This window comes from Hydractinia symbiolongicarpus, chromosome 7, assembly GCF_029227915.1.
Source record: "Hydractinia symbiolongicarpus strain clone_291-10 chromosome 7, HSymV2.1, whole genome shotgun sequence".
NCBI lineage: Eukaryota > Metazoa > Cnidaria > Hydrozoa > Anthoathecata > Hydractiniidae > Hydractinia > Hydractinia symbiolongicarpus.
Genome location: NC_079881.1, coordinates 14,125,238 through 14,148,704, shown reverse-complemented (window position 1 = coordinate 14,148,704; position 23,467 = coordinate 14,125,238). Strand labels below are relative to the sequence as shown.

At 33.2% G+C, this 23,467-nt stretch overlaps 1 protein-coding gene across 1 annotated transcript in view; it reads right to left on the bottom strand.

Annotated features, from left to right (window-relative positions):
• Nucleotides 1-23,467, bottom strand: part of LOC130648964 (uncharacterized) — a 47,793-nt gene that overhangs the window by 4,776 nt on the left and 19,550 nt on the right. Inside the window, exons 2-9 of the mRNA XM_057455117.1 lie at nucleotides 16,085-16,980; nucleotides 15,524-15,569; nucleotides 15,187-15,268; nucleotides 2,254-2,324; nucleotides 1,223-1,392; nucleotides 961-1,067; nucleotides 255-401; nucleotides 40-175 (exon numbers count right to left, since the gene is read on the bottom strand). Coding sequence (XP_057311100.1) covers nucleotides 40-175; nucleotides 255-401; nucleotides 961-1,067; nucleotides 1,223-1,392; nucleotides 2,254-2,324; nucleotides 15,187-15,268; nucleotides 15,524-15,569; nucleotides 16,085-16,980 — 1,655 coding nt within the window. The remainder of the gene's footprint in view (nucleotides 1-39; nucleotides 176-254; nucleotides 402-960; nucleotides 1,068-1,222; nucleotides 1,393-2,253; nucleotides 2,325-15,186; nucleotides 15,269-15,523; nucleotides 15,570-16,084; nucleotides 16,981-23,467) is intronic.

The following is a 23,467-nucleotide window of genomic DNA, read 5'->3' as shown; positions in this document are numbered from 1 at the left end:
ACTGACACATAATTAGCTAACAGCGTGTATGCCACGTACCATGGCCTTAAATGATGTTGCAGGTGCACCATGCAAGGCCTTACGCTGTTGGGCAGTGAAGCAAAGACATGATCTATCTACGAGACGGTATTCTCCATTATCTAATTGGACAGTGTAGTAAATATGATCTGTCCGCCTAAATCAAAACAGATTTCATTATCAAATTTCATTTGTAGGTCTGCATGTTAATTACCAACTGAGGATGACAAAGTTACCTTGAGGAACAAACTACAGTTGCTTCATCGTAAAAACTGTCATCAGATTTCACACGAACAGCTTGACCATGTGGAAATATTTCATTTGTAAAAATCTCTTTTTGTGGCATAGTAGCAGACTTCCCATCGTCAAATAAAACAGTAACACTACACGCATAAAAGATACATAAAATAGACATTATCTAAAGTAACAGGTATCCCACATCTATTTATCTAACGCTACATGTATCCACAATGACAACAAGATAATCAGATGATTGCATTACAAGGTACAATGTAATTTAACGAATGCCCTGACTTTTTGCCGGGAAGTGAAATTACTTTCAACTAAAGTAAAAATGTTTAGCAAATATAATTTTTATTCTTAATTTTGACTGGCGTTGCTATGCAACCAGAACCTCTCACAAATTCAACTCCTTGGGGAGAAGCTTTTGCAAAACTTATTTTTGCGATTTTGGCCCCTTCTTGGCAAACTTGCTCTTAATCAGAAAATGCCGATTGCATTGTCATAGCAATCCTTCCAATCGGAAAAAATATATTCTGGAAAAATTTATTTCAGGCTTTTTTATCGTAAAGATAAATTCTGAACAAAATTATTTCCTTAGGGTAAAGTTTTTTCTAAGTGGAACTTAATTCCTGCATTTATAGATTATCGTTTAAGTGTAAACCTTTTGATCTAAAATAATTTTGTTACAAGAATACAAACCTCGAATTAGAAGAAATTTTCTTGAGAGTACCAGAGTAATAGCAACCCTCCCATAGTGCAAAGACTTTAACTGCTTCTTTCAATTCTGGCAAATTCGTAGTGATCTCCTAAATATAATGGAAAATGATAACAGCATAAATATAGAATACTTTCAAATCATTAATTTTTTAAATTGTTTAGATGTGTATTGAAAGTGATATTTAAGGCACAAAAACACCAATGTTCGGTTAAAAAATAGTTTTAAAAGTAAAATAAAAGTCACCTCTGCTTCGCATTTTTTCTTTTTCTTGGTGCATTCATAAACTGCGTCAGTTAATTGATCACCGACAGTGCACTTTACGGTAACACCTTTAACTTCATCCTTTGAATCTTTTGTATATGGATCAATAGCAGAATTTACGGTGCATATATCATTTGTTGTTTCTTCGATTACTAAATGTTCTAGTTGAGCTCAATAGTAGCACTACTTTTAAACAATGTTTATTTGTATGTACCTTATTAAAGGAACCATTATTTTTTTTAAATACTAATCCTAATATTTTGCAAAAATTACATATGGCAATTTTCAAACAAAAAAAGTAATTTAATGACATTTTCCTGTAAACACAAGAAATAAATAATGAATGTTAAACTGGCAACCGACATGCCTATTATCTGCCTATTATTTGTACAGCTTTTGCGATATTGGCGCTTTTTCAGCTTGATATCACCAAATTAAGTCCGCACCAATAATAAAACTATTCAAGTGCAAATGTTTTGCATACTCTTTGCATGTCAGACCACGCAATGTAGGGCGCATGAAGCTTCATACACGTAGAATCTTTATTCACAATGCTCTGTACCAAATAATATTTACGCAAAATTGGTTTTTTTGTCCTCCACCGTCGAATTAAATCAATGCCAAGAAAATCATTTTGCTCCATCACCAAATTAAATTTGTGCTTAAGATCGTGAAAAAAATAGTGTAGATGATTTTTTTCAAAAAGGAAATACATCCAAATTTCATGTGTATTGACTTCCGCGATTTTTTGTGAATAGAAAGTTGTCCGATAACTATTTTTTGAGAAATTGACAAAAAATAATATAAAAGGGTATGCGAAGTTTACTCTTATGCAAAGAAATATAGTAGCAGCAGGCAATATTTTATCAATTTTTACTTTTTAATATTCGTTAAAATACATCTGACAAATCGTACATTGCAACATAATTTTGTTGAAATTTTGAACCTTAATATATTTTTAAGAACTATTGCTTGATTTTTACAAATAATAAAAAAATATATGCAATACTTACCCTCCAACAAACACGACTTGGTAACACCAGGTTCATTTAAAATCTTTTGAATTTGTTGTTTAATCTTTTGCCTGTTAAAATAGGTCATACTTACATAGATTCAGGGTTCTTAATATTATGTTAAAAACGTAAATGCAAGGGAAATGTTTGACACTTTTACTCGAATTTGCAAATGCTTCGTTTAGTAAATGACATGAGACAGGATACATCAATTCTTAAACTATTTCTAAGACAGACGCAATAATTGTATGGCGTTATGTAGGGACTCTAGGGACTTGTGAAAGTCAAATATCCAACAGGAGCGTTTTATTTGTTTGTTTATTTGTTTTATTTTACCTTTCTTATGGAGGTTAAAGAAATTAATACACGTTTTTTTAAAGTCCAAAAATTTGAAATGTTAAACACATTATTTAATTTTATGTCAATACCAAGAAGTACTTAATTGCTCCTTTAAACTAAGAGAATAAGAAAAGAATAAGAAAATTAATAGAAAGTTATTTAAGGTACTTCTTAAAGAAACACTTGAAGGATATCACATTATTTGACATATGTAAGAGAAAACTACTAGCTAGTATCCCAGAGATTTTTTACAAAAAAACATTTTAAACATTTATTAACATAGATCCGTATCACGTTGTAACATCACCACTTCGGATTTTAGAAGTTTAGATTTTTGAATACAACAGTTAAGAACGTGAGAAATATATGTCAAACAAATATTCCACATTAAAACATTATAAAACATCTTTTTTTAGTTTACAAGTAGTTTCATAGTAAAAACTACGTTTTCCTATGGACACAACGTATTGAAGAAAACATGCAACACGTGGCCTAACAAATACTGGCTGTCACACTCTAAGCTAAACTTCCTCTGGCAACCTAGTAAAAGTAGATAGTAACAGGTATAATAATGAAGGATCTATAACCTCTTTCTTTAAAGGCGTTCCTGCATTAAAAATGATAGTTTTATATGTTGTGGGGGATAAAAAGTAGTTTATCAAGTCCTTTGAAATTTCGTTCTGAAGTTATTTAAAATTTTGAGTATTTAAAATCCATGATCTTATGATGTCATAATTAAAGATGAGATCATTCTTAAATTACAAAACTTTACACATGCCAAGATATCATCGAGAGCATAAGTCCACACTGCTTCAAATTTGTTATTATGTAAGTTCGCAAGATATTTCGAATATTAATTTATGCTTACTATCTTATTACATCATAGATGATAAGCTCAGCTGGAAACATTTTAAGCTCAATATTAATAAGTTACACAGGTGTATATGAAGCTATCACTAAAACTAATTGCATAGTACAGAAAAACTGTCTAAATTTGTTTACTAGTAGTGAACCGATTATTCCTTTGTTGCTTTTGGTGACTACCCTTGTGAACTTAAGAACTTTAAAAAATTTTCCGTCTTAAAATCTGAAGGTAAGATGATTTTTACTCTCCAAACTATTTTATAAACAATAATAACATTTTGTCTGTTTCTATAGCAAAAGGCCGATGCTTCACTAATCACTCACAATAAGAAATGACATTACATTCTGACACAACACTCTGGAGATCAACGTCACTCAATAAATTTTTTTTGCTGTTCCTGTGTCTTGAAGATAGAGTAGGCAGCTCCTCTGCAAAGCAAAATTTAACCTCGTCACATGCCAAGAACATCCAAAAAATACCTCAGGCATGCGTTCATCGCAAGCCATAAAAAGTAAAATTTAGTTGTATAAATCAAGTATATTTCTGATAAACGTTTCTAGCCAGTAGTTCAAAAAATTAGTTAATTCTTGTTAACAATTAAAATTAGGATAGGTCCAGACTAATCTCATTTTCTCGGATTCAGGTTAACACGCTTGAGATTTTTTATCATTTTCAACAAAAATGAACAATATATTAGAATTTAGCATCAAAATTTATGGAAATAAAATTTTCACGTATATACACTAAGTACAACTGCTTCTATACACCTTTCCCGGATTAGTTTTCTTTGATGCTCTGCTGCTATTTCTTAACTTTGTCAAACAAAATGAATGTGACTTTTGAAATCCTCACCAAAACTTGTTAAAATGTGAAATCTGAGTCATACAGCAAACAAACCACCTCTTAAAATAGTTTTTCAATTTTGTACTAATTGACCTTTGCTTGAAACAGAACCTTATTAGTACAGGTCAAAAAATTTAAGAAAACTTTGACCGTAACATTACCACCTAATCAGCATTTTCACATAATCGGATAAGTTAAAAAGTTATACACGCACCAATTCAATGATGCTGAATATGATCCTAAAGTTAAAACATCAAAATTCTAAATTTAAAAAAAACATGCATTTCGGGAAACGTGTATTAGTAGCCAAAAATTTGATGTTTCATAAGAAAATGACCACACAACTGCTATGAGAATGTTTCACTGCAGTTGAATATTATGGTCAAACCCTTATAAATTTAAAAACTTTAAATTAGAATAAATCCTATGCTAATGAACACATGGCATTCAAAATCTTGTATAATTTTTGCTGATAAATCCAAATATGCCACTCAATTTCTCCAAAAGTTTTTTGTTTTCTCTTTTAAAATTTGATGATGTTAACCCGAAAACAGTTAGGAAGCTATACCTTTTATTGTCATGAAAATTTATTCCGGCTGAGTGATTTTTTAGCTGGACGGTCTGTTTTCTGTGTTTTAGTTAAACCAAATTGTGATAAAGCTTTTTTGAAAAGTCTCTTATGTCTATTTGGATGTACAACACTGTTTACCTGTACTGAGCACTCAGTCCGATGTCACGATTTCACGGAAACTTATTCTGTAAAATAAAACAATATTGACTGATTGTTTTTGCTATGACAAGGTAACAACAGTTTGTAAACTCTGGTCTATTTCAGCTATCGTTGCAGGATATATTTTTAAAGGCTACCGACTGGTAGGCTTGTGGTAGAGCGTGGTCTTAGGCGTAAACCCTGGCTGAGTCATGCAAGAGACTATAAAAGTGTGAATCTATCCTTTCTGCTTAGTGCTCAGCATGAGAATAGGATCAATAGGAACTGAAGAGACTATCCTAGGTAAAAATGTCAGTAATAATAATAATAATACACCCGAAACAGTATATGTGATGTTGCGTGCGCTTCACTCAATTTACAGCATACTGTATACCTGTACTAAATAGCGCTCCACCCAGATGTATGGTTCAGTTTACGGCTTGATTAAGTGCTTTATTAAGTATGTGCCGTTCAACACCAGGTCACACAGTGTTTTGACGCTGGGTCCCCCAGCGGTGTCTTCAACAATAGCAGTCCATTGTGTGTTCAAAAGAGTTGCGTGAAAAAAATTTCCGCAGAACCTGATTATCACGGACTTTGTTTTGGTTGTATACAGCTATCATGGCAGAACGGAACTAGAAACGGAAACATGCTACAAAGGCCATATTGGTCTGGTGACGAAGATCATCATCATCATTCATCATTCTCGGCTTAACGTCCGTTTTCCATGCTAGCATGGGTTGGACGGGGTATATTAATGACCCTCTTCCAATCTGATCTAGACTGTGTTAGATCTAAACTCAACTTCCTCTGTATCAAGTCTGTCCTTATAACCTCCTGCCAAGTCTTTCTCGGTCTGCCTCTGGGATTTGCCCCAGGAACTATCAAGTCTCTACACTTTCTTACCCAATTATCCTCCTCCATTCTTTCCAAGTGCCCCAGCCAGTTCAATCTTCTTATCTGGATAACATCTTTAATTCTACGGAGACTTAGCCTGCTTCTTAGCTCATCGAACTCTTTCTGTCTCTCAGACTGGCGTTACACATCCACCTAACCATTCTCATATCATTCCTTTAAACGGTCAAGATCTTCCTGCTTCACTGCCCATGTCTCACTACCGTACAACATAACACTTCTTACACAGGCCTCATACAACCTACCTTTTACCTCAATTGACAGGACTCTGCTAGTCAACAAAGGAAGTAACCCTCTGAACTTTTTCCAAGCAGAACCTATCCTGCAAGTAACACTTCTTCCAACACCCCCTTCACTGCTCAACATATCACCTAAGTAACAGAAGTTCTCAACTATCTCTAATGAGCCACTGTTGTACATCATTAAAGCTGGAAATACTTCATTCTCTATAATCTCACCTTTGCAACGCTTGCATACAAACTGTATGTCAGCTCTTAACCTTCCACTAATACTACTGCACTTCTTATGTACCCAATGCTTCCAAGTCTGACAAAAAATTGAGTTACTACCAACCCCTTTCCTGCAAACTCCACAAGGCCACTTTCCAACTACAAGGTCATACTTGGCTGCAATGCTACTAATCATGACTTTAGACTTTGCTGTGTTTACCTTTAGCCCTTTCTCTTCTAGTCCTTTCTTCCACTTCTCAAACTTTTCAACTAATTCTTCCATCGACTCTGCTATGAGAACCAAATCATCTGCATACAATAACTCTCATGGACAACCTGTTCTGAACTCTATCGACAGCGCTTCTAAGACTAGAATAAACAACAAGGGACTAAGTACAGAACCCTGATGTACACCAACATTTACACTAAATTCATCACTAAGTGAATCGTTAATCCTGACACAACTTCTAGCATTGCTGTACATAGACTGTACCATCGTAACTAGCCACTCATCCACACCTAATTTTCTCATAGCCCACCAAATAACTCTACGTGGCACTCTATCAAAAGCGTTCTCTAAATCTACAAAGGCAAAATAGAGATTCTTTCTCTTTCCTAAATACTTTTCCTGAAGCTGTCTGAGTAAAAATATTGCATCTGTAGTGCCACGCCCTGGAACAAAACCAAATTGCATCTTATCTATATCAATTCTTTCTCTAAGTAACTTATCAATCACTCTTTCAATAACTTTCATTACTTGATCAACCAACTTCAGACCTCTATAGTTACCCCTTTCTAATGCATCACCCTTGCCATTGAAACAATTCACTATTACACTCGACTGCCACTCACTCGGAATAGCACCATCCTTTATAATCTGGTTAGCAAGACTTCTAATAAGCTCAACTCCAATATATCCAGATGCTTTTACCATCTCTGCAACAATACCTGATACTCCTGCAGCCTTGCCAATCTTCAATTTCCTAATAGCCTCCACTACCCATTCTTTCTTGATCTGCATAGCTGGCCCTTCTACAACATCATCATCAGACAAATTATCCTCGTCCCAATCAAACTCAGTGTTAAGCAACCTCTGATAATGATTCTTCCAAGCTACCCTTTTCTCCTCCTCTGTGCTAGCCAAAACACCATCATTCGTATACAATTCTCACCTACAACATCTTGATTAGTCTTCTTCATTTGCTTTGCTATCTTGAATCCCTCATTGCGCTGGTCTTCCCTTAAAGATGTAATAATTATTAGAACGTTTTGTACATCAATATCCCAACATTCATTTAATGACAGTTTTCTCTTTTATATACTTTGTATATATAGGAATAGTAATTTTTTGTACGTTTTCACATATTAAGATGAGTATATCATCACGTTTTCTAGCCATGTATAAAACTTAAACAAACCAATTTTGAGATTACGGCCAAGAACATCGATTTTGAGGCAGTATCCTGCTGAAGCCAGTTAGCTAGCTAAAGCTAGCTATAGCTATCCTTATTTATTCCTATCCTTTTGGAGTTTTTACTCAGTTTGGTATGATGTTATTTGTTTTTTCAGCAATGGGTGACACACCTACTTGTGGGTTACCCAGGGATTTCGATGCTACAATCCTGGCCAAAATTGTTGATAAAATTTCCAATGCAAAAAAGTTTAAAAGATAAACAAAAATGCAAGCCCCCCTCTCCCCCCATTTAAATGTTGAAGACAATGGCTGGCTTTGGGTTAAGTGGCCAGCTGTATTTTCCAAATTGTGACAATGACTTCAACATTGAAATGGAGGAAAAGGTGGACTGGAAACTAGCTAGTATTCTATAAGTGAAAGCCTGCACTGTTTTAGTATACACATACCATAATTTTGCTGGCTAGTTTATATCAACAAAACAGAGAATCTCTACATATGGGACCACAGAAACAAAAAAGATAATAAATCCAGATGTGTTGGGCCTTTTCTCAACCAATTTTGGCCAGGATTGTAGCAACGAAATGCCTGGGTAACCCACAAGTAGCTGTGTCACCCATTGCTGAAAAAACAAATAACAGTATAGTATAGTATATCAATATTCGTGACTGTGGTGGGTTGTGGAAGTGAACAAAAAAACACGAGAGGTTTTTGTGAAATGTAACAAATATTTCGGTCAACTACCATCAATTTCAGAAAAATGTGACGTGTAAAGACATGGTCAAGAAGATGTTACAAAACGCTCCAATGTTGGTAAATTTCAAGGGTGTCTGTTATGCCGTAGAGCCAAAAGTGCATAAGGAAGTCAATTTATACTGGTTGGAGCATATGCTAATTCTTGTTACGAAAGTCTGAAATTTTTCATATGACATGGACATACACGAAAGTCCGAACTTTTTCATATGACATGGATATACGTGAAAGTAGAATCTAAGAAAACTGAGAACTGCTTTGAGAACCGAACTGAAGAAAGTTCATAACAATAAAGAAATAGGATATTAAATGTTTACCAAACCCTGGGATGCAACGAAGACAACAAGGAAACATCAGAGGAAATTATCGCATCAGCATTCCTACCCTTTGTACCAGGTACCAGCGAGATCCTTCGTCGAGTCTTAAGACAACACAAGATCAAATGTATTCTTAACTCTAAAGACACCCTAAGAAGCACTTTGTCTAAACCAAAAGACAAAATAAACCTGGAAAAACAAAGCAATGTTGTTTACGAAATCCCGTGTAAAGATTGTGATGCAGTGTATATAGGCGAAACAAAAAGAAAGTTTAAGCCACGAGTACAAGAACATATGCGTGCAGTGAGAAAGGGAGATGTGAAGAAAAACGAAATTGCGGACCACAGCTGGAAGTCATCGGTTTAATTGGGATGAGAAGAAAATCATTGACAGAGAATCCAGAACAACGGCCAGAAAGATTAAAGAAGCCATCAACAGTGTAGAACGTAACAAGCACATAAACAGCATCTCGTATCAACTTTCTGATTGGTTAATTTTTATGAATTTCGATCCTCTGCAATTATATAAATACATGCTCAACATCATTTTACTTTGCCCGATGATGGGAGAAGGATCTCCCGAAACGTCGCCTACTAAACTATCATGTTCAAGAAATGATAAACTTTCCACAGTAATATGAATACTGAACAGACAAACCGAAATAATATTTTCAATAACAATACTTGTGTAAATCATTTTGGATGCTTCTACAGTCAAGTTCGGACGTACCTTTGACAGCAGTCGTAATCGGGAACTAAGTTTTTTGTATTTCGAGTTAAAATCTTCGTTTAAGGTTATTGTTGAATCAAGATTGACTCCCAAAACTTGTAAGATGTTGTTTGGTTTAGACTGGATCCGTTGACTATTACTTTTAGTGGTGCAGCCTTTTTAATACAAGCTGGGGTTCCAAATATCATTGTTTCTGTTTTGCCTTTTTTGAGGTTTAGAGACAAGTCGTTGTTTCTCAGCCAATTCTAGATTTCAGGCATGTTAATATTCAACATTTTTTGAATAGATTCAGAATCTTTCCCATGAACGTATAAAACGGTATCGTCAGCGTATTTGAGGATACTACAATGACGTAGACAGGTGTCGATATCGTCCAAGTGAAATAAAAATAACGTTGGTCCAAGAATTGATCCTTGTGGAACTCCTCTGAAGACTGGATAGTCCCCAGAGAGGTGACTGTCGTAGAATACGCACTGTTTACGGTTAAAGAGATAGTTTTCAAACCAAATCATTTCCTTTCCAGTTATTCCGTAAGATGGTAATTTGGGTAGAAGGAACGAATGACTAACCGTGTCGAATGCCTTACTTAAATCAATGTAAGTCAACCCTGTTAGGTAGCCATTGTCCATGTTTTTACGAATATTATAAACCAAGATGTTACAGGCTAATTCCGTTGATCTGTGCCGGAGGAAACCAAACTGACTGCTTTTCAGCAAATAGTTGTTTTTAATATAGTTTGAGAGTTGATCGTTCTCATCATCTTTTTGATAATTGATGTTGAAATCTCCTGTTAATATCGTCTCTTGATTCTCAGATGTTGCTTTTGTTAACGAGGTGTGAACAGTTTCATGTAAGTTTCTCGGTAGGAATTTTGATGACGACGGGGGTCGATACCAAACACTGAGAAGAAAACTTTTTGTTTTTGGAAAGTTTATTTCTAACCAAATACACTCTAATTCAGAATTTTCCAAATCTGTTCTTCTCTTAAACGTTATCCCATCCTTAATATATGCAGCAACACCACCATGACTTCCAACGTCTCTGTTTTTATTTACAAACGTGTACCCCGGAGTGTCAAAAAGCTGTGACGAAGTAGCGTTATCGATGTGTGTTTCACTGAGAGAAAAAATATGTCTTTTTGTGAGTATGTAAAAAAGTTGATAAATTAGCCATATTTTTATAAAGTCCTCCGATATTCTGATGAAAGACTTTTATTCCTCTATGCTTGAACAAATCTTGTAAATTATGTCCAGTTGGCCCAGAACATTTCATGTGTTTGTTCTGCTTTTCTATTTTACATGACTGAGAGAAAGAAATTATTTTTTGTCTGATTCAGCCCCCAGTATAAAAGAGACTGAAAGAATAAATAATTTTAATAGGCAATGTAAAGTTTTTTTTGAAATATTATGACTATAAAAATAGCTGGTTTGACAGTTTCAATCCATGTCCAGGATGTAGCATCTATCGAGAGTTCTTCTTTCTCTTTGGAAACGGAATATCATTTATAACATTAAATTTACTTCTTTTTGATGCAGTGACATTTCCAGCAATTGGCCGTACGGAAAACTGACGTATTGTCGCAACATGATCGAATAGCATGTTGCTTGCTAAAGTAATTGTCTAAAGCAAAATCTTTCCGACAAAATATAACGTACACCAACACTTGTTCAAGTAGGAATTAACAGACTTCTTTAAAGATTCTACAGTTAAAAAGAACTGGAATGATGTAATGTTAGTGGTAGCAAACGTTGCAAAACTGAATGACAACGGGTTGACGATGCTTTTTCGTAGAAAAACGAGAACATGCTATGTTAACTCTTGTATACTTTGAAGGGTAGCAAATCACTAAAGTCAACAAATCCAATGAGTTCACCTGTGTACTTGTCCCATCCCATATCTTCTTGAACCTTCATCTTCAAATAAAATGGGGCTAGAAATGTTGATGCTTTTTGAGAAAGATTTGCAATAATCTGGTGATTGACTCCTGGTCAGACGAATGTAGTTACGGAAAGTCAACTGTCATAACGTAAGTCAGAATATGTAGATGACGGATTAGCAGCTAAATTGAGACAGTATTTGATGATCAGAGGATGGTATCTAATACTACTTTGAATGGTATCTAATACTACTTGGGATGGTATTACTACTTGGACTGGATGAGTGCACATTATTTTTTTTGTCCTTACCAAAATAACTTCATGAGGGGGGGGACAAGGCTCTCTGTCACAACCACTTATTAATGTTATCAAGTTATGGCTTAATCATGGATTAACGTTCTCCGAATGGTTTTCATTTCCACGATTTTACTTTCCAGTTGTTTGCATTTAGAACGTTGATTTTAAAGTGTCAACTTTATTTGTTTTGGTGATGTCATCAGGTAACATCCAACCATACACTTTCATAGAAAATGACAATGATTGATCAACAAACACTTAGTACTTCGACAGTGACGAACATGTATTAATTATCAGAATGTTTTATACATCAATATCCCAACAATCATACAATGGCAGTTTAATGATGGGTACTGTGGAAGGGGATGTTGTGAGATAAATTGTCAAGCTTTTGTATAGAAGTGGTTAAACAATTAGGAGTAAGTGATGGTTTAGATACTTTTCTGATGGAGATTCAGACCCCTTCTATTAACGACTTACGTGAAGAATATTTTGATACTTCTAGTCACTGATTCTTGATAGAATTCTCAGGTCCAACCCACAGTCTTGCGAGTAAAGAAGAGTGTTCTTTCTTCCTCATTAAACGCATATCCTTGAAATAACAGTTTAATTAAAGTGTTAATGGCAAGATCAAGTGTTTCGCAAAAGGTTAGAAATATCCAGTATTGTATATGTCTCAAACCATGGATAAATGCAAAAAATGCAGCATGTGGTAAGTGCATGCAAATTCTGAGAGTTTATTGACTTGTCTGGTCCATTCGATAACTTTTCCCTTTACAAAAATCAAAGGTGACGATGACAAATCATGTAATGTACGGCTTCTGGCTTCTTGACCCGCATACATTGGCTCATAACCTTCCTTTTTCCATAATACTGCATTGAATTCCCCTACTTCAATCGACAAACACCAGGACATTTATTAATGTCCTGGTGCTTGTTCTTTTATACCGTCAAAAACAATTGCTGGTTTGAACAGGACCGTACAATATCATGGTATTGCTTCAGTCTGGCGTTAGGGTGTTTCCGTTTCAGGGTTTTATAACATCGTCTGACAATTGCAAAACTCTTTCATTTGCCTCTATTTAAAACATATGGCAGAGTTTATTTTGCCTTCCATATTAAGTGAGCAAACATTTTAGCTAATTTTGCAGTGTTCTTTTGCTTACTCAAGTTTCAAGGAAGTCCTCCTTAAATAATGCATTGATGCCTTGCTTTTACCATAATCGAATTCGTTGTTCTAAAATTTCTGATGTCTTACTATTTGTTTGAGGTCTTCTGTAACAAGAGAGATTGGGGGACCATCAAAGCTGTTAAGCAGATGTTTCGATTCGGTAATTTGGAAAACAATTCATTAAAAGGTTTAGTAAGTTCAACAATAAACGATTTACCCGCAAATAGGTTTTTTTTTAATGTACTCAGAGATCGTATGCTTCAGAACTTTTATTCCGGTGTTTTTGTCTTCACTTACTACTTCCTTTTCAATACCAGTGCTGGTTCTGTTATTATATGCAGCAACATTTTCAATCTGTTATTCTTTCCATAGTCTACCGTGTTGTTGAAATCCCTGGAAAGTTCTTTGTAATTTTTAACAAGAACAGTTTTGTGGCGTTATGTTCCATCTTCTTTTTGTTTATTTAACAATTACAATCATTCCATCAATTATGATTATACGCTTCTGCATTTATTCAAGGAAAACATTTTATAAATAAAAAGGCAATCCCACCCCATCGTCATTCTAGAATTTTTGTGACACAAAAAAAATCTAGAAAATGTGTTGTGACACAAAGCAAAATTAACTAATGTACTTGACCGTTCTAATATTATTTTCCCCCGTATTAAGCTAGTGGGAGATGTTCAGACTCATCGAGCCAGTATTGTGTTCAATTGCCACTGAAGTGAAATTACACTATTATTAGATTTTTTGTTTTAAGAAAAATAATTATTTGAGAAACAACACAAAGTGTCATAGACACAGGAGATGCTCGATCTGAAGTCTTTCATTTTATAAAAAAGGTTCCTGACATGAAGACATGTGGCACATGTGGAACCCCTTTTCACAAAGAGACAAGTTCCTTAAGAAAAAAACAGCAGAGTATATAAAATTCGATACTTGATACCAAATGGTTTCATCACAAAGTCGGAACTAAGACCTGAAACTCTCTTTTACTTGTGTATCCTGCTAGGATATCATCAGAGAACTGATTGGAGTGACAATTAAGAGCATTATTAATCACGGAAAATTGACTGATCCTAATTTTAAAACATGTACACGTAGTAAAAGCATTTCACGAGAAAAATGAAGCACTTTATTGTAATATCAAATGTAGTATTACGGACTTAAGTCATAGCACAAAGACTGCCATTAGTTGTGCAATTATGTATTTTCATATTTTAAAGCCAGAATTTCACTAATACTAGGACTAATCCGTAAATGCAATGTGCTAGTTGACAAATATTACCTGAATTTTACTAACATGGTATTGATAAACTGTAATGAACCTGCCACTGTAAATACACTTATGTAGAGAGCCTCCAGCTACATATTTAACAAACTAATGCGGAGCAAGCAGTAAACAGTTTAATCTGAACATTATCAATAACCCGACATACAATTAAAAATCAAGGGAAAAATATTTATCGATTTTTTATATTCTATATACTATTGTTTTATTTGTTTTATTTTTATAATGACTACGTCGTCTCCAATCCAACAAAGTACACTAATAGTTTGGAATCCTTCCATTAACTGTTGCACTGGGAAGGAGAGCGGGTTCACCTTAACCAAGTCCCCTTTCTGGTCATTATCATGAACTTACAAAGTCTGCAATGCTTGAAGTTGCACAACCAATTCTAAGTATATCAACAACAAGCGAGGAGTAAAATATATTTTGTGGCATGTTACTACTTTTATGAGGCGTTCTTACAACTGGAAAGGGGAAAGTCAATTCTTTTATCAAAAAAACATAATGAAAACGTTGCATTTTTGGAATTGATGCTTTAAAACGACCATGCTACCTTTTTAACTCACGTTTAAGAGAATAGATTTCAGGAGGATAGATATTAGGAGAATAGATCTAGATAGATGGAAATGTCTCTCAAACATACCATCGCCATTAGATATCACTCAATCTAAAGGTATTGTCAAATTTTGTTGCTTTATCTTTAACCATAGAGGTTTAATGTAAAGAATTTAAAATTCCATGTCTCTTTTAAAATTCTAATCACAAACACTATTTATTAGGGCTTGTGTAACTAAAAAAAAATTATTAGGTTTTTTAAAAAAACATAAAGAAATCCATTTTACCACATTTTTTCCACTGTGAAACTTACTTTTGTAAATCATGTTTGTGAAAAGTCATCATTTGCTGAAATCAATTATAAGAATAGATTTGAAAATTAAACTGCAAAAGTTTTTCATATGGAGATTACCTTTTCGTATTCTCTGCATCATACTGTATTATGTTTGGTTGGTCAGCATACTTCCGTTTCAACGAAGCACTCCATTCTCTTTCTAAAAGAAATAACGATAAAGTATAGCTAATATGAAACAATATACATTTACAACACTGCCCAAAAATATAAAATATATCCCAACGTAAAATGAACGGTTAAATAGATCTACAGCTTTCCCACTTAAAGCAAACGATCTACTTTAAGTCATGATTTGTTGCACGAAGAAAAAACAAAGAAATGCAAATCTTTATTAATACTTTTTATAAATAGTATTCAATTCAGATTGGTTTTTGCTTGTCGAGAGAAATTATACCTTTTGATAGTGGTATTATTGGCTTTGCCAGTCTGTTTCTTTTAACCTTCAAATAAAAAAGTTAAAAATAAAATGCAGAATTTTTAAAAATTAGCGTAATAGATTACAAAAGATGCTTTCAAATTTCAATATGATTTTAAATTTTTCTCTGCGCACAGATTCAATTCACAAGTTACCGTTTTGCTAAGGATATAAAATCATCTTCTTCCTATTTTTATCCTGTTTTTATTTTCACTATCACTTAGTCATTTAATATATTCCAACCAATTCAGATTTTGTCCAAAGTGTTTTTCTTTTAACTAAGCTCATTCTCATCAGAGCAGCAACTTGGTATATGAAATATGAAATAAAATTAAGTGCACAAATTTGTTTTACTATGCTAGCATTAACTTCTACAAGGGTAGAATTATTTCCTGTTGTACAGTTTGAGGACAAAATAATCACCTAAATGCTTTATACACCCTGCTATATTCTACTGTTACATCATCTAGAGATATGAATTGCAAGAGCACTAATGATTGGTCTTAAGAATATTAGGTACATTAAACCAAGAAATAAAACCTGAGAGAAATCTTGTGACAACTCCAAATTCCAATCTTGTTGAGAGACAACTTGACTATCCACAAAGTGTTCCTTTTCAGTAGCATATGCTAAAACTGCTTCACATTTTTGAGGGTTAAAAATATCCACTTCGGCCACTTTTATCTGTTGTGAATTATTCCTAATTCTTTCAGGTTTATTAATACTATCTGATGAAAGGTTTTTTTCATTTAATATGCTGTCGTTACCACTTAAATTATCTAGCACAGTTTCATGTCTATCAAATTGACCACTAGATTGCTGCATTTCTTCACAACTGGCTGTTCCTTCTTCATATATGGATTGAGACTCACTTTGATGTAATTCTTTCTGCACCCACTCAGGAATATTAAGTGAAGGTTCTTCTTCTTTTTCTTGATTATTGGCTATTTTCCGTTTTTCTTCGTCACTACTAGATGATGTCAAGATAAATTTACCAACTGCAGTTGGTGAAGAAACTAAATCAGGTTTGGAGTGCGCATATAAGTAAGAAGGCTGAGAATTTACTGATTCTCCGCTAAATTCTATACTGAACTCCTTTTTTCCATCTGAAACAGATGGAGTTGAGGTACTCTTTGGAACAACAAATTCTGGACTAAGTCGGTCCTTTTCGGAAAAAAACAGCTCTTGGGAAGCTGATACTTCTTGACTAGTGTCGTCATCAGTTCCTTTCTTGTTTAAAAGTTGTATAGAAGTAATGATTTTCCCATCTGACGGATAAGACCCACTACTTGAAGATGTCTGTGCTTGTGTCCTATGCTTTGTTGGCAGAGAAGGCTTCTGAAAAGCATCATCCTCACCACTTGTCAGAGTTGATGAACTGCGTAATGATGAGGAAGTACTTTTTGGTGTCATTGATGATGAACCAGAATACAAGGCTATAATAAAACAACCATACCACTTATATAAGAAAACAACATTACTAGAATATATAGTTAGAATATACAAAACTAAATCACAGCACAGTGATACAAACTTCATCACTAACCATTGTTACCAGCTAGGTCAGTTAAGAAATATATGCCTAAATAAAGGGAGGCGTTTTTTTACAGTATTTTTCTCCAAAAGAATTGAAGCTACGTTCTAAAATAAACAAGTAAAAGAAAAACACTCTCCTTCTGACGTTCGTTGTGAAGTATTACTTTCGTCTAACACAGAAGTTCAGGACAACTAGTGAAATAAGAATAAAATATCTGACGATCATTGTAACCAGTGCATTTCCAACAGGTGGGTTTTTTTGAAACTCTCATCAAAGTTATACAACTTAGGTATTGCACAGAGTAAAATTTTTTGTTGTGTCACAAATTATGTCACTTGTTGTAAACCTCACATTCTCCAAAGCCAAGACAGTGAATATGTTTCTGTCGCTTGTGCAGCATGTTGTCAAAGTTTTCATTTGCTTTGTCTCGTATTGTAAAATAAGATTTAAATATTCAAGTAACCTTAAAATAAAAACGTTTAACAGATTCTCAAGATTAAAAATGTAAGGAAAGTTATTAATTTTTTAAAATTATGTGTAAACTTTTGTGGGAAAAAGACCACATGTCCCTTGACACCGAAAAAAAACAACAACAAAAGAACGGTCCCTCTGTCTTGAAAAAAGTAATTCAGAGAAAGAAGAGTCCAAGAAGTGAAGTAAGAAGTGGTAGTTAGAGCTAGAAGTAAAGTAGTAAAGTTAGAATTAGAAAATAAAAGCTGGAGTTTGAAGTGGATTTAAAATCAATAATAGTAAGAACTTTGATGTATTCAGACGTTTAGTTTTTATGTCACTGGAACAAGCAGTCGCATTTTCCAAGAAAAGCCTCAAATTCTTGAAGTTTTATATTTTACCGCTTTTTTTAAAAAAAACCTAGCCACCATGTTTATGTTTTTGTTGCATAATTAATGTATCCCCTGGCGCGTAACTAATGTGTTTGTCCTAAAATTCAAAATGCTGCATAAAGCTATTAGCTAACTAACAAACGGAAAACTTTGGTTTGTTGAACTTACTGCTTATTGTAATGTTATTATTTTTACATTACTATTGTTTCTCTTTATGTGTGTTTTACTAAGCATAAATAGCTAGCTTTAGTTTTAGCTAAGTGTTCCCGGTTTAGATATATTTAACTGGGGGTCTTAGCTACTGTTAGCTAGCTAATTTAGCCTTTCCAAGTCCTGCTCTCCCATCCCATGGCTAGCTCTAACCTATGAATTATGTTGTTATTCCTTTTTTTTAATATGTATAGCTAGCTAACTTAGTTTACCTATCTTAAACTTCTCTTCTTTCATGAGCAAAATCTTTCAAAGACTTAAACTTCGGACAGGATAGTAGGATGTATTTTTCTAGGAGTATAATTATTTTCACATTTCCTGTAAACTTTACAAGGGGACCCAAGCAATTTTTTTCAGAATTTAAAGCATGTGTGTTAAGTTATTGTTTTGTTTCTGACATCCTGTTAAACTTTTGTCAGCCTACATGTAAAATTCCAGGTTATTTTTACAGGGGGTTGTAGACATTTGATTGGCAATTTTACGTGGGGTTATGACTTTATTTTAATTTATGAGAGGATGGTATGGTTGTTTGTGTTTTTGTTTATGTTGCAAACTGCTGCTTTTTAAAATTTTGTGTAAACTTTTGTGGGAAAAAGACTATATGCAATATACTGAAAGAACAAATTCACGTTTTTGTTAACGTTTTTGTTAAGAATTTTACAATTGTAATAATAACTGTGTTTGGTGATAATGAAAACTTTTTTGTTTTTAATATTATATGAAATGCCTGATTTTTCTATGATTTGATGTGTTTCATAACCTTTTTGTGGAAGATTTATGGGCAATGGAAATATAGGACATGCTAAAAATGGACTGATTTTTGTTGATTTGAATGTGCTCCTCAAAAACAAATCTGTTTTACATTTTGTGTAAACTTTTGTGAGGACAGACCGTATATACACTCTGTTTTCCAAAAATAATATCTTTGTTGATTCAAATTTACTCCTTATTCATTTTTGACATTCACGTTTAAAATATTTGGTAAAGGTCACTACAGTTCATCGTACTCAGGAAAAAATTTTTGTATTCTTAACCTGTTCATATTTACAATTTGTGTATATTTTTGGGGAACAGGATAGTATGCAATCGAATAAATAATTTTCCAGATATAAATTTGATGTTTTTCAAATATTGAAATATTAAAGGTTTTCAACGAAGTAAATATTTGAGATTTGTTATTTCTGACTTTATTATTATTGTTGGTGTTGTACATGATTCGATACATTATTTTGATTAGTGTTTCAAGCTCTACACATATTCTTTGTTGATTCAAGTCTATCTTTTGCTCATTGATTGTTTGACATTTAGGTTTAAAATTGTTGGTAAAGGGCACTACGGAACTAAGAGAAATTTTTTGTGTTCTTAACTGAGAAATTTTTTGTGTTCTTAACTGGTTGATTTTTACATTTTGTGTAAATTTTTGAGGGAAAGGATGGTATATAACCGAAATGACTGATTTTTCTAGATTTAAATTTGATGTTTTCCAAACTATGGCTTTTTCATATTCTTGTATAAGCTTTTAAGGGAAAGACAATATTTAAAATGTGTAAAAAACTTGTTTTTGTTGATTTGTGCTAACTCTTGCAGACCTCTTTTTTGACATTTCAGAATAACATACTGAGGGTTTTCAACATAATCACTTATAAGATGTACATATTTGAGATGCGTTATTTCTAACATTGTTATTATCCGTGTTGTTACTGTCGGTGTTGTAACTGTTGGTGTTCTTACTTTCGGTTTTGTGAGTATTGGTGTTGTGAGTGTTGATGTTGTGAGTGTCATTGTTGTAACTTTTTATCAACTAGATTTTAACCTTGCAAGTTGTTCTTTTTTATTTTGTGTAAGATTTTAAGATCATTTTTTTTTGTATATGCACTGCTGACGTCAGAAAAATATCTAAAGCAACCTATTTTTAATGGCCTTTTGCCTAAGTGGATTTTTCCACAGGCCTTATCGACTAGTATTAAAATAATGCAGTGTGAGGTTAGCTCAATCTCTTAATTGCATTTGATTGATATGTTGTAGTTATTAGTATATGCGTGTGCACAAGTGAAGTAAAGATATTTTTAGAACAACACATTAACAGCCTCAGGCATAGCATAAAGTTTCAGGGATGGGGTTGATGTAATACTATCCTATTATTCCTTGAATCATTTGTTGATATACATAGTTCTGAAGTATAAGGCTTCTTTGTGTTTTATTAGGCCAAATTTGGAAATTATGTCAGACAAAATTTTTTTTAAATTAAAATATTTTAAAAACAAGGTGTGTATATTGTAAAGATGTAATGAATGAAACTCCACCTCTTATAATCGAAATAGAAAGGAATATTTTTAACTCTGGAATTTCTTTTCCATTTACACCTTTTTGTAAATTACACTTTCAAAACTTGTTTTTGAGAAAAAAAAAATGAAATAGACCTATTTCCATATCCATTTTCGTTCTGCAGAATATACATACCAAAATATCAAATAACATAAAAACAAGATTAGTTATGAGCAAATTTTTAGTTTGCAGCGAAGTAGTGCAGATATGGTTTGTTTACTTGCAATATTTGCAAAATTATTATGTCATACAGATTGTTATTAACATTTGGTGATAATATGGGATAATAGCTTATATCTGGCAGACATTAGGCAATTCCAATAGTTTGTTTATTATTCTTGGTGTTAAATGACCTAGATATTAGCTAGCTATGAAAATGATGTCTAGCTAGTTGGCTGGCTGACTTTTTCCAAAGAAATTTCAAGCTGTTTACCAAAATTAGTGATGTTGCTGGTATATATCCTGTCTTCAGTTATAGAGTGTACCTTCTTTTTTAAACAACATTTTGGGAAATAACATTATCCAGGCTTACTGACAGTGGTTTTAAAATAGTATAGTTGACCTTTTCGGTGTCTTACCTTGTTTGTTTTTTTTCCAAGTAAGGGTAGTTTTGGAAGTATTTATAACTCACATTTTACACATTTGTGATTTCAGAATAATGATACTAATTTGACTTGGTGGGGAAAGTTGAACTTTAAACTTCCCTTGGAATGTTCTTGCTTATTTTTGCCACATTTTAAGCCTCTATCGTAGATAGAAGCTTAAAATGTATTACAAATTTTAAAATATAAAGTTGAGAAAAGGGATGATATCCTAATTCTGAAATTTTGTATTCAGAGAGTTACCATTTTGGTATTTTTTCGGGCTAATAAAATTTTCCAGTGATTTTGCTCAGTCAAAATCAAATTTTTCCTTAAAAGAAACAATTTACATGATAATTCATATAAAAATTGTTTCTTGAAAAAATATACAAAATTGTTACTGATGTAATGCTTAGAAACAAAAAAATTTCTGTAAAATTTTGTCTACAAAATGCTTGTCATGTCGAACTTTAACTTTAATCAGTGCAAAACAATGTGAAATTTTTTTGTGAGATCAAAAACAAAATTGTTGGTTTTATATTTTCACAAATTGACACCATGGAAGAATTCTATGGAGATTATTTTTTGTGAATAACTAATTTGAACAATTCTGCAAGATTAATCTCAAAATTTTATGCATATATATAAGCAAGAAAACAAAATACATAAACAACTATGTAAACAACTAACATCCCAAAAATCTGATATAACTAATCTCGCTTTCATGTTATTCTGCATTTTTGCATGTATATTTCGCGGAACCCAATGGATATGGAAATAGGTCTATTGAAACAATAAAAAAAATCTTTGAGAGATCACTACACTTTCATTCTTGAGACAAAAGTAAGTAAAATTTGCCGTCCAACATCATAAAATTTTGCATTGTCCATTAGCAATCATGGTAAGAATTTTAAAAAATTAAAAAGTTGTGACATTCTCTATTTCAAAATAAGAAAATATAATTGTTATACGCTGTTAAAAATGTACTTTTAAAATGAATAAACAAAGTTGATTTTTTCATGACAGGCCTTGAGTATGCAAAGAAGCCGAAATTGCCTAGAAATATTGCGAAGCAACCGCTAACTTCTAAATAAGAACCCATGCTGTGTTGTTTTTTATGGAAAAATGTATGTTTTCGCTAGCTTTGCAAACTTTGTCGAACAATAGTTGTTTGTGCTGTTCCAGAGCCTTCTAGTTGGTTCATATTGAAATCATAAGATTTTTTTTCTCAGTTCTGAAAAAATATTTTTATCAACGCCAAATAATCTACTGAGGGTCAGAATTATATCAAATCATTGCCCAAATATTAATTTCGACTTTATTTTATTAATGAGTTTTATAAAAAATCTTGTCGCCACCTGATCGGCACTACTTCTACAAAATACTCCACTACGATTCTACAATTTTTTTCTTACTCAGCACATCAATTTGAGTTGATTTATATAAACTCACGTGAGGTAAGAATAAAAAACAAAGTCTTTTTTCAGAGCAACAGTACAGACAGGGCGTGTAGAAAATTTATTGAATCTATTTCTGGGACCTTCCAGGTCTTTTACTGAGTAATATCGTGACTTTTCAAGATTTCTGTTATATTTCTCAGGGTTTCAAATGAAGACTTTTTAGGACTAGAATGAAACTACCATCATAACTAAAAATATCTCACTAATCTGTGATGAAGAAATGTAGTATATGCTATAAAGACTTTTTGAAAATGACTTTCTTTAATCGACACTGTTTTGTACGCCTCAAAAGTACAAATAATCCATTCCAATATTTTTATCCAAGGTTTTCAGGTTCTTAAGGCCACTCATTCATTTTAAGGATTTTCAGGGTCTGCTAGACACCCTGATATAGTTACACTAATGTAATCTAACTATGAGAGGACATTACAAAAGATTCCTGATAGTACATACAACATAAAACAAAGTTGGAAATGATATAAAGAAGAAACTTCTAAACAAGATTTATGCACCAATAATCTTATCAAACGTTATTAAAGCATAAATATGAAGTGAAAAGTATACAATTGTTCAAAAACTGACACAAATTCACACGAGTAGAGTAATATACTCTTAAGGTAGGTTTCCATATGACTGCATTTTCCGCTCAAGGGGAAAAAGCTCAAGATCTTTTCCCACAAGCATGCGCAATGCAGTAGAATGACCGCTGACCCGACGTAAAAAGATGCTCCCGAGCTTCTCTCAAAAAGTTGAACTCATTCAACTTTTTCAGCGCGTATTTTTTCTCTCAAGGTTTTTAACCAATGAAATTCAAGAAAATAAAAACAATTGCACAATCCATTTTATTCAAAAAAAAAAAAAAAATATTAGAAAAACAACAATTTCATGCACTTCTTTATTCAGAACATAACAACACCTTTCAGAAAAGTGTTTGGTATTAAGTAGAGCAGAAAGACCTGTTAGCATTG